We start from the raw sequence: 12,099 nt of genomic DNA on the forward strand, positions 1-12,099 counted from the left end.
AAGGTGGAGATTGAATTTTAACTGTCTCATACTGGATCCTCTGAAAATTTGATAGTTAAAATATCCTGTTGAAGGAATGTTCACCTCTTTCCAGACTTTAAGTTGTGCTAGTCTCATCTTTTGAGGGGAATAGAGCTGGTAATAAAAGGTAGGGTGTGCGGTAGGAGCGATAGCACAGTGGGTAGGGCGTTTGCCTTGCACGCGGCTACCGGGTTTGAGTCCCAGCATCCCATATGGTCCCCCAGCACCACCAGGAGTAATTACTGAGTGCAGAGCCAGGAGTAACCCCTGTGCATCACAAGAGTTGACCCAAAAAGCAAAAAAAAAAAAAAAAAAAAAGGTAAGGTGTGTCGGTGTGTCGGTGTGTCAGTGTGTTTGTAATTAGCTTTTATATTCATCCATAGAGACTATTTATATAGTTAGGGAACATTTACTTAGTCAGGAAAACTTTTTAATTTATGGACTATGAATTACAAGTGCAAAAGGACAAAACAACAAATGTGCCTTTGTTTAATAAAGAAATCCAGTGTTGCTTAATGTTCTCATTGTTTAAATTCTTACCACAGGAATAGTGAAATACTACTGTTATAATTGACCCTCCTGTATTATATATAATATGTATGCACTCGATGAATTACATATATTATTATTAGTGTTGTTCAGAGCTGAGGTTAAATGTCCAGACAAAGGTCTTCTAGCTAGACACCTGACACCCCACACACAATTTCCATTCTAGCCCTGTATCAATTTAATCCACATTGTGTGTGAGAACATATAAATGAGAGAATACATTTCAAATTATAATTTAGCATTCAAAAATGACCATAAAATTAAAAATCACTGCATGGGAGTCTGATTAAGTGGGATGAAATTGTACTCTGAAATTTAAACCAGTTCCTCCAGAGTTGAACCACCTAAGATAGGGTTCACTCAAAGGCTAAAAGCCTGAAAGGTTTGTTGGGGGGAGGTAAGGAGGGGTCTCCTGTGAGGGATGTGGACTCCTCAGGCAAGGTAAAGCCAGGGCTGCCCTAGGTAAACCAGTAGTGGTAGGCACGGAGGAGAGGGTCAGAGGAAACTGCTTGGCACTGTGTAGGCCTGCCTCAGGAACTGCTGTCAGACTACCTAGTATTACAATAAGGTCCTTGACCTTCAATCTCAGCCGTTCATACCACAGGCTGAGTGATGTCCTGAAAGCATCCTTCCTCCATTTGACAGGGACCATTATTGTCCAACATAGGTAAGAAGCAAGAACCTTGGAAGAGGAAGGAAGGAAGGAAGGAAGGAAGGAAGGAAGGAAGGAAGGAAGGAAGGAAGGGAGGGAGGGAGAAAGGAAGGAATGGAGGGAGGGAGGGAGGGAGGGAAGGAGGGAGGGAGGGAGGGAGGGAGGAAGAGAGTCAGGGAGGGAGGGAGGAAGGAGGGAAGTAAGGAGGAAGAGAAGGAAAGGAGATGGGAGGGAGGATGGGAGGAAGAAGAGAGAGAGGGAGGAAGGACGGGAGGGAGGGAGGGAGGGAGAGGGGGAGAGATGGAGAAAGGGAGAGAGGGAGAAAGGGAGAGAGGAGGGAGGGAAAATCTCTTCTACGCTATGTAATAAGATCATTTTCGGGGAATCTCCAAAAACCAAGTTACTTGTTCATTTGTAACTTTGCCCTCATTTTTTCCTAAACAGTGCCACCTACTGTCCATTTTTAAACACCAGGAGACTGTTGGTGAGAACCACAGAGAAATAAAGGGGGGTTGAAATGAATCGAGACACCACTCTTCCTAGCCTTGCGGTACTGAAAGATAGAAAAGATCATTTCAAAGGGAAAACAGAACGAGACACGTATTTTAAATCGGTCTCCCCGCAGAAGGCTCTCAAGAAGCAAAAGCCATGCAAGCCTTTGTAAACCGCGTAAGCTAATGAATACTCTTTTTTTTTCTTCTTTTTGGCAAAGCGCGCTATTTTTGAGTCCCACAAAGATTTCTTTTGCTTTCTTTTCCTACCTAATGCGCTCTGGTCGCGCATTGTCTAGGTAGGGAACCTTCTCGAGTTGGGGCGACTTTTCCCCGGGGCTCCAAGGCGAAGTCGTCTATGTGAGAGAGGTTTTGACACTGGACGTGAGCTCGGAAACTTTTGAGATGAAGGGAAGAAAGGGTTAATAATCAGTTGGTAGAGCGGTGGTCGACTTTTCAGAGCGGCGGCCCCAGGTGTACACACACACACACACACACACACACACACAGACTCACGCGCGTGCATGCATACACGCACGCACACACACACGCGTGCACACACACACGCGAGCACACACACACGCGTGCACACACACGCACGCACACGCGGGCTAGCGCGCGCGCACACACACACCGCACGCTCCCAGCTCTCTCTCAGCCAGGGCGGTTTACTTAGCCTGTGGGCATCATTTGGTCTTAAAACAAGTGACTTAGAACGCTCGGGCCAGCTTATCGCGGAGAGGGAAGCCCGATCACCCTGACCGGGGTCCCGGATGTCTACACAGCCGGGCCCAGGCCCCAGCCCCGAGCGCAGGCGGGGTGGATCAGGTGGTCCTCCAGTGCGCGCAGCCTTCCCAGCCCCAGCACACGTTAGCAATCAAATTAATTGAATTCATTGGAGTTGAGGAGCGGCTTGGCGCTGAGGGAGAGCTTTGAATGGCCAATGTCTCTCTCCCTCTCCCCCTCCCCGCCTACCGCCCGCCTGCCCGCGCTCCCAAGTCCCCTCCCCTCCGGGACCCCAGTCCGCACCTCCCTCTCCACTCCCCTCACCCCCACTCCCTCCTCCGCCCTATTAAAACACCCACCAGCTCACTTGTTAAGACCCCCTTAAGTTGGAGGAGGCAGAAAAGGCAACAACCGCGAGGAAGGAGAAGTCAAAGAAGTCTGGAAAGAATTACCCAGTCCTGGCTTCTAGCAGCCGGTGGAAGCAGGGACTTGAACCAGCCCCAGCCAAAGACTTTCTCCCGATTCTGTGCTTGCTGGTCCTGCTGAGTCTCCATCCGGCTTTTTGTGATTCGAAAAAAGAGACGAACCTTTCCGATATTTAGGGAGGGGAATTGGAGAAAAAAAAAAGAGAGAGAGAGAAAGATATAATAAAAATAATATATAAGTAATAAAATTAATTTATTTTTAAAAAACGGTTGTTTTCTTTAAAGAATTGGGAGACCGAAGTACAACGGAAATATTGAAAAGTGATTAATTTTCTGTTTTTTTTCTTCTATATTTTTTCCTAGTGGGGGAGAAGCAACCGTTCAAGACACCCCTCCCCTGGTTTTAAATGTTGTTTTTAAATTTTTTATTTTTTTTGGCCGGTCGTCTCAAATTCATCTGATCCTCTTATTACCTCAATTTTGGAAACTGCCCGCCACCGACCCTCCGGGACCACACAGACAGGCTGAGGACAACTTTATGACCAAGAACTGAACAAGGTATGTTTCACTGGCGCGATTGGGTGAATGATAAGATGATAAGAGGCTCCTCGAATCGGCCAGGGAGAGGGGAGAAATTACCCATCTAACTGTCGTGCCCCCACCCCCCCCAGTTCTTAAATTTTAATGAAGTCAGCTCTAGACAAGAAAGTTTAAGGGCGAACATTATCTTTTCACCGAAGAGAATTCAGAGGGTATTTCCGATCACTGTCAGGCTTCACAGAAGCCCCCTGTCTTTCCTGTCCCGGGGGCGTTCGCCAGAAAACCGCCGACTTCCTGGGACCACAGGTAACCTCCGCCTGGGGATGTCTGCACGTCCCGGGATGTACTTTTCCACTCCGCATCTCCCGGAGCTTGGGAAGCAGGACTTGCGGCTGTGCAAGGGAAATGTTTGGGGGCGCAGCCGTCCCTTTCCCCTTTACCTTCCCGTGCCTCCCCTCACTTTCTCCTTCTCCACTCTGGGAGATACTTATTCCCCTCTTGTTTAAGGGAAAGCGTCCCCTGCAACCGCGCAACTAGTTTTATTTATTTCTGAATCGGGAAGCTTGCTTCTCCTTTGGAAAGCAAGAGTTGAAAAGAAAGAAGGAAAGAAAGAAAAAAAGAAAAAGAAAACGTCCCCGGACCCGTGAGGAGGGTCCCCAGCCAGCTCCGCGCCTCTCTCAGCCTCTCTCGGGCACTCCCCCCACCCCACCCCTTCCCCGGACATCCCCTCCTTTGCGCGCCCTGTGCCCCATCAAAGTGTCAGGCAGGGGCTGGGAGCGCTCGGCTCGGCTCCGGAAGCCTTCCTGGGGCCGGGGTCGGGGGTAGGGGGCGTGCTGGAGGTGGCGGGGTCCCGGGCGCTGGCTGGAGGGGTGGGCGAGCTGGGGACCCCGGGCGCGCAGGCAGCTGCAGCTGCAAGCGCCCGGGTCCCTGGAGCCAGTTCCGACGTGGCACCCGGCACGCGGGCGCTGCCGGGGGCTGGGTGTGCTCGAGGGCAGCGAGCGACGCGCTTTGGGCGCGGGGGTCCGAGTGGGGCACCCTCGGAGCCTCGGTGGAGGTGGGAGGAGGGCCAGAGGCTGGGCGGGGATGGAGACACCTCGGGCGGAATTCGTCACGCCGGTTCCCCGCCCAGCGGTGAGCAGGGACTGGGCTCGGGAAGCCGGTGCCCCCGAGGGCGGGTCTGAAAGGAGGGTCTGTGTGCGGGCTAGAACCGGGAGGCGACCTAGGCTTTTTCCTCCAGCTATGGGAATGCAGCCGAGGGGAAAGGGCGTTGAAAGGATAATTAGGGCTGGAAAGAGGGGCTGGGAGTCGAGGGGCGGGGCCGGGGAGGATTAACCAGACCCGGGTCCGATTACACTGCATAGGTGCCAGCTTTCTCGTGCGCCTCTCCCCACCCCATCACAAAACGCAAGAAACAAAAAAGACCCACCCACTCCGGGTCCTTGGACTCGAGCCCCCAGGCTCCCCCTGGGCGAGCGAGCAGCTTGCAGGCGCTCCCCGAGATGCGCTAGGAGCCCAGTCGGGCCCTCCCCGCCCCACCTCTGGGGCCCCTTGCTGGCGGGTGTTTCCCGAACCTCAGTCCAGAAACTAGACTCTCTAACCCACGTGGCTGGCCTGGGATTGCCTTTGACGTCACACCCCCGGGAGGTGTGATGCAATAGATCGGGACGCCTTGATTGGTCACGTAGGGCTTCCCCCAAACTGGAGGCCTGAGTATATAGCGACTCTGCTTAGTGTTGGAGTAAGGCGAAGGAAGTAAGTTTTGAGGAAGAAGAGAGGTAATTGATGAAAGTGTCTCCGCCTATTGCAGATTTCAAGGCTTTGCTTCCTCCCTCCATATCTCTCTGTCGAAGGCATGTGATGCACCATTGGAAGTATTCAACAGGATCATGAAATTTTAGTTACTTTGTAATTTTTGAAAATTTATACCTTCAAAAATACTAATGATAACGAGTTCACGATTTAAATGTGTTTATATAGAATTGACTAGAACAAATATTTATTCCCTCAGGTAGAGTTGCATATTTTATATAATAGTTGAGAAGATCCTTTAAATCCTTTTAAAAATCTTTTTAAAAACCTTTAAAAATTCCAATATATACAAACTGAATCCATAATTACATCATTTTATTTGTATATATTTGCATAATAAATTACTCCTAGAAACAGTACCGTTTTTAAATGATCGTATACATCAGTGCTTTTCCTTAAGCTTTAACTATACTTGTATTATTTTTTAATGAAAGCTTCATTCTTTTGAATACCTATTTTAAGGTTTTAATATGTAGTGTTAGGATTTGCAATTTTTCAACAAATTCAGAATTCTAAGGAAGAAAATTCTACATTATATCATAGTAATCATAAAATTACATACTACCTGAATTGGGTAAATAGAAAAACGTATTGTAATATATTGACAATCGTGTATTAGCAGAATTACTTTTGTTGTACTTAAAATTGATTCTTACTTTACCTGAATGTAATTATTTGTAATTATATGTTTATGGAATTGAAGGGTTTAACTCAGTAATGAGCATCTAATTTGAATGTATATGCATTACTCTCCGCAAAGCAAAGATGATATTTAATTAGCTGCTTTCCTGGAAAACAAGAATTGTGCAAGCAATGAATGAAAAACTCTTCTTAGAAAGTAAGTCAGATCAGCATTTTGTTAGTACTATAAAATATAATGTCATGACATTGTATTTAATGACTAGTTTCACATAAATATTTCCTTATCATTTAGATTAATTTGAAAATATTTATTTTTATTAAGTTTTTGGTTTTTGACTATTTGTCTACTCCCTGCTGTGCTGAGGGGTTGCTCCTGGCATGGTGTTTGGGGGTCTTACCAGTGATTCTGGGAACAGGTGATACTGAGAATGGAATTAGGGGATACTGCACATGTAACATACATTTCATCTCTTTTTAGCCTTCTCCTCAGCTCCAATTTATTGACTTTTTAATGACATTCCTTCTATAGATTTATTTATTGTCACGTATAGTCAGGATGGGAAAAGAAAAGTCCATATCTACAGAGCAATGTGGAAATCCTCTTTGAAAGTAATATGACAGGGTTACATTTCTAATCCAAGACTATGTAGTTTGGATTTTTTTTTAAAAAATGCTTATTATTAGATTTCTGATTATTGCATGAAATGGGAATAATGAGTAAGTGTAATTAGAAAACAACATAAGCCACACTATCTCTTTCTGGTTGCTCGTATTTTTATTCATGCATATCTAGACTGTGTTTCACTAAAAGTCTGCAAGACAGAGCCTGTTGCAGCTGAATTGACAGCTGAATGGAGGGCCAGCTCCCTGGAGAAGAATCCTTTTCATCATATCAGCTTGGTTTTAACTCTTTTTTTCTCTAACAGCAATCTGGATAACATCCCAATGCATATACTTTGAGTTGCTTTCAAGTCTATTTTGAATGTCATTTAAGTGGAGTTTATATATAACGGGTTGGAGTGATAGCACAGCGGGTAGGGTGTTTGCTTGCACACGGCTGACTGTGGTTTGATTCCTCCACCCCTCTCGGAGAACCAGGCAAGCTATCGAGAGTATCCCACCCACACAGCAGAGTCTGGCAAGCTCCCCGTGGCATACTCAGTATGCCAAAAACAGTAACAACAAGTCTCACAATGGAGACATTACTGGTGCCCACTCGAGCAATTGGAGGACAATGCTACAGTGCTATATATACATGTATATTATATATCTTTATAGATTGCTTTGTCCATAATCTAGAAAATGTTACCTTGATATGAGTTAAAATAAATATAACAAGTTTCATACTGTTTATTATTATTATTATTATTTTCATACTGCTTATTATTAAAACACTTAATGGATGAGTATCTATGTACACATCTGTACTATATAATAGTAAAAATCAATAAGCTGATTACACTTCTTAATTGGACTCATATTATCGAAATGTACGCAAAGAAGTCTGAGCTATCATAGTGTAAGGCAGAAAATAATCTGAGTCATTACATAAGCAAATTGATATGTTTGATATGTCTCAGCTACTACATTATAAATTTTAAACACACACACACATATATATGTATATATATATATATTTAACCTTTCCTTCCTCTGTTTCCCCACATGCCAATGCTTTAGAAAAGAGTTTTGCCTCTGGAAGGTTCAGGGATTTACTCAAAACTTAAGTTTTTGGAAGGGGTGTCTAGTAGTATTTTATCCAAGTATTAGTGAGTATTGTTCCTTTGACATGGTCTGTGCTACAGTGGGCTAAAACACTTCTTTAAAATGTACACTGGCATAACATTTATTTATTTTTTTTACTTAAAAGAAGTCATTTTTTTTTATTAATTTAGGGGAGAAGTTTGGAACACACCTAGTGGTGCTTAGGGCTTACTCCTGACTCTGTGTTCAGGAATCTCTTTATTTTAATTGAGATAAACTAGGTTACAATAGTACTGAAGTCTTTTATAGTTGAAGAGCATAAATTCCTCCACCAATGTTTTGAGATCTCTCCATCACTGTCCTATGGTCTCCCTCCTAACTGCTCAATTCCCAAGTTATTCTATCTTGGGATTTGTTTTGGGATAAGTCACGTTTAATGGGAGCTGGATCTAAGGATAAACCAAATATGGTGGAGAGGGATCAGGAAGAGATTTGGGATTACCAATATGCATATGATTTTCACTTTGGAGATTGTGTCCAAGAGTCAGTGGAGAGACATGCAGTGCTTAAATTCCATGCCAAGTCTTTTTGTAAGTTTCCCTTTTGACCAACACTTAACTGAAGTTTAGGATGGTAAAGTTCAGGAATCAAAACGCTTACTGGGAGAACTGGCATCGTGTGGTCATTTGATCAATATTGAGGTGCAAATGAAGAAGCATCTGAACCCTAGAAGTTCCAGACTCAGATCACAGTGGAGATGACTATCCATGGCTCTGAGTCTCTGCTAGGATTGCTACAATAGGATGAAACAGGAGGGGAAAGTTCAGGTTCAAAGCCAGAGGAGGTCAGAGGGGGATGATGTCAGGATCATACACTGCAATGTGCCTCAGAAGCGATAAGCTCTCATTTAATTGGACTCATATTATCCATACTACTCAGACTTCATGTAGTTACCCTGTCCTTTCCAGAGCAGAGGCATTATGCTTGAAGGATGTATATCAATACACATCCTACCATGAAGCATGCTTTTGGAGTTTAACCCAAATAACACCAAATTTTCTGCAATTAGAATCATTAAGAGATATAAAATTTCCTGTTGCCTGGGTTGCATTTCATTCTGATCAGCTCATAGTCATCATCTATAAGTAAATTATAGAGATGGCCGGGTGGGTTGGATGTACAACAGGATCAGGGAACAATGAGTTCTTAGTTTTTTGCACCCTATTGTTTTCTGATCCACCATTAACAGACAAATGTCTGATAACAGAATAAGTGGTATTGTTACCAAGAAGCAGTTTTCAGTGTACTTTGCTAGGGTCTTCTACATATAGTTCATACAACATGAGACCTTGTTCATACAACATGAGTTTTACAGGTAAAAAAAATCTGTTACCCAGGACTAGTTTTTCTATTTATTGGATGTCATCTTGAGCAATGTATTCACTGTCACTGTCACTGTCCCTGTCCTCCTGTTGTCCATCGATTTGCTCAAGCAGGCCCAGTAACATTGTGAGACTTGTTGTTATTGTGTTTGGCATATCGAATACATCATGGGTAGCTTGTCAGGCTTTGCCGTGTGGGTGAGATACTCTCGGTAGCTTGCCAGGCTCTCCAAGACGGGCGGAGGAATTGAAGGCAGAGGAATCAAATTTGGGTCTGCTGGGTCGGCCACTTGCAAGGCAAACACCCTACCCGCTGTGCTATCACTCCAGCCTGAGCAAGGTATTCACTCAACAAATATTCTTTAAATGCCTCCTATTCCCTAATTTCCCTTGTGTGTAAGCATTGCCCCCAGAAAAGACTGACTAGTTTGGGGGAGTTCTTTTTGGTTGTTTCTGGGCCACATGTAGTAGTGCTCAGGGATTACTATTGGTTCTGTGCTTAGGGATCACTCCTGGTGGAGCTCAGGAGACCATATGGGGGTGCTAAGGATTGAGCCATGGTCATACACTGCAAGGCAAGCACCTGACCCACTATACTATCTCTCCAGCCTCTAATTTTAAAATATAATGATGAAGAGAGAAAAATACACTATAATTTTAAAAATACACTATAATAGTCTATACTATAGTCTAGACTATAATAGTCTAATACTATAGTCTAGACTATAATACTATACTATAGTCTATACTATAGTCTAGACTATAATAGTCCCTGGTGATACTCAGGGACTATTCCCAACTCTGTGTTTGGGGTGGTTCAGGGTTACATATACAACAGTGGTGACTGAACTGAGGTCTCTTGCATGCAAACCATGTGCTCACTCTAGCTCTCTTTCTGCCCGTTCACTTTTAAAACTGGCGAGTGAATCCATTAATAACAATGACAACAAAATAGTATTGAGTGCATCCCCTGATTCATTTATTGGTCTAGATAGAGACATAAATCAAGAGAGAAAGATAAGTTGGAATACAGAGTACTTGTCTCTTATAGTATCCCTGTAAAGCTATAATGTCCACATTTTGCATATTAGAAATCAGGACTCCTAGTATGAAGAGTGGATACCAACAGGAAACCAACTCGGCACTCATCCACTGTAGATTACCGTAATGAAGAGCTTGTCCATATTGTAACCTATATTACATTTCTAATGAGCTATCATTGGCAATAGTGATAACTTTTTAAAGTCTCAGTCCTACCACTCAACTTTTGAATCTCAAAGGTATTAATTGACCAACAATACATAGCACGTTCACAGAACCCTCAAGTGATTTATCTAAAGTCAAAAAACTAACAAGGATCTGAATCTATCTTCTCATAGCCCAGCAATCCATTCCACTATGCCACAGTTATTCCTTGTTACCTGGAAAACAACAGTTTAAAGGGCAAGAGAACCAGACTAATTAGGTAGCTGCTGTCAAGCTAGTATTTAATGTAAGCAAGTATCACGTGTTAAGTGATACTTAGCTCTGTTAAGAATTTCTTTTGGCTATTTCGATGATTTTCCTCTTTCAGTCTTAAAACCTGTAAAGTCAATATGGTTAACTACCTATAGATTAAAAAACTGAAGAACAGTATGATATAACTTGTTCCTGACTCCTAACCATTAAAAGGAAGTATGAGGAATACAAGGACATAGTTCATCACAAGAGCACTTGTATTGTATAAGACTCTGAGTTTGATCCCCAATATAGAAGACAGGAAGTCAGGAAGACAGGAAGGCAGGAAGACAGGACAGAAGGGAGGAAGAAAAGGAGGAAAGAAATCAGTGAGGCAGGAAGGATAAGTTGAGAGAGTGTTTCCATTCAGTCTGGATCCACAGACCAATACGAAGTACACACACACACACACACACACACACACACCACTAGAACTAAAGCACAAAGCCTTAGTTAACCGTATTTAGTGTATGGATTGATGCATTAAATACTATGAGAACACTATAGGTCCAATTGATTAAAAATATGATCTCATTGTTCCTCTGCTCCGCACTTGACTTCAGAATTCATAAAGTTGCCCAGAATACTCTTTGTTATTTCTGGAAATGCTCTCAGGGACATTTTCTAGCTTAGTTCACTTATAGAACTTTACTGTCTTACAGAGCTTGTCTGGTATTACCCACCTAGGTTCAGGTAACTGGATAATACATTATGGTAGTGGTTTATGAGAGAAAGAAAGAAAGAAAGAAAGAAAGAAAGAAAGAAAGAAAGAAAGAAAGAAAGAAAAGGGTTGGGAAGGGAGGGAAGGAGGGAGGGAGGGAGAGGGAGGGAGGGAGGGAGGAAGGAAGGAAGGAAGGAAGGAAGGAAGGAAGGAAGGAAGGAAGGAAGGAAGGAAGGAGACAGAAAACTCTTCTGGATGAGGAGTACCATTAAGCACTCAGCATATAGTCTCAGTTCTTGCAGCAGAGAGAGATAGCACAGCAGCTGGTGCTGTCAGTCTGCATTGACTGTCTGAGTCCCAGTGGTCTTATTAATTCATCCAAAATGTGCCACACCCTGCGTTGGGGGAAAGGAATGCACCAGTTGATTGAGACACATAAGTCCCTGTAGCCTTAGACTGATATAGTGGTACTTAGACAATCCGTCAGACTCGGGGGAGAGAGTTACAGGAAATGAGAAAAGAGCAGGATGGAAAATTGTCTTAGAAGACCGGTAAGAGAGGGCCTCTGAGAGGAGGTATATTTTGACCTCATCTCTGCAGCCTTTCCCAGATGCTGACTCATTTGAATTAACTCTCAGCTTCCCCCACATTTGAAACAGAAATATTATAAAAAACCTCTGGAAATTCAGTTCTAACTACTGTGCTGTGACAATGAGAACAGCTTTATACCCTTGCATCAGCCTTTGTCCACTGGCTAACACAAAAAGGGAAAGGGGCAAGAAAATTTCTGATGTCCATACTGGAGAGAGAGTAAGGAGGGTAAGGAGGGAAGTGTGTCATGTAAGCAGCTGGGTTCAGTCCTTAGCACCATAAATGTTCCCCATGCCCTGCCAGGAGTGATCCCTGAGTATGAGCTAGGAGCAAAACCTTAGCTCAAGGTGTGACCCCAAAACAAACAAACTAAAAGATTTACCATCCCAATGACCAATAGAGTACCAGG

The 12,099-nt window shown here is 43.7% G+C and overlaps 2 protein-coding genes across 2 annotated transcripts in view; one reads left to right on the forward strand and one right to left on the reverse strand.

Moving 5' to 3' along the window:
• Nucleotides 1–3,351: 3,351 nt before the first annotated feature.
• Nucleotides 3,352–12,099, forward strand: part of HAS2 (hyaluronan synthase 2) — a 28,103-nt gene continuing 19,355 nt past the window's right edge. The window contains exon 1 of the mRNA XM_056112136.1: nucleotides 3,352–3,422. The gene's annotated coding sequence lies outside the window, so the exon portion shown is untranslated. The remainder of the gene's footprint in view (nucleotides 3,423–12,099) is intronic.
• On the reverse strand, nucleotides 4,164–4,763 carry LOC130040434 (uncharacterized). Its single transcript, XM_056132547.1, has one exon. It carries the CDS (start codon nucleotides 4,761–4,763, stop codon nucleotides 4,164–4,166), a length of 600 nt encoding a protein of 199 aa, XP_055988522.1.

Source organism: Sorex fumeus, unplaced genomic scaffold (assembly GCF_029834395.1).
Source record: "Sorex fumeus unplaced genomic scaffold, SorFum_2.1 ptg000002l, whole genome shotgun sequence".
NCBI lineage: Eukaryota > Metazoa > Chordata > Mammalia > Eulipotyphla > Soricidae > Sorex > Sorex fumeus.

Coding starts and splice junctions, on each gene's coding strand:
- LOC130040434 (XM_056132547.1), bottom strand. CDS start 4,763: ATGCAGTGTAATCGGACCCGGGTCTGGTTAATCCTCCCCGGCCCCGCC.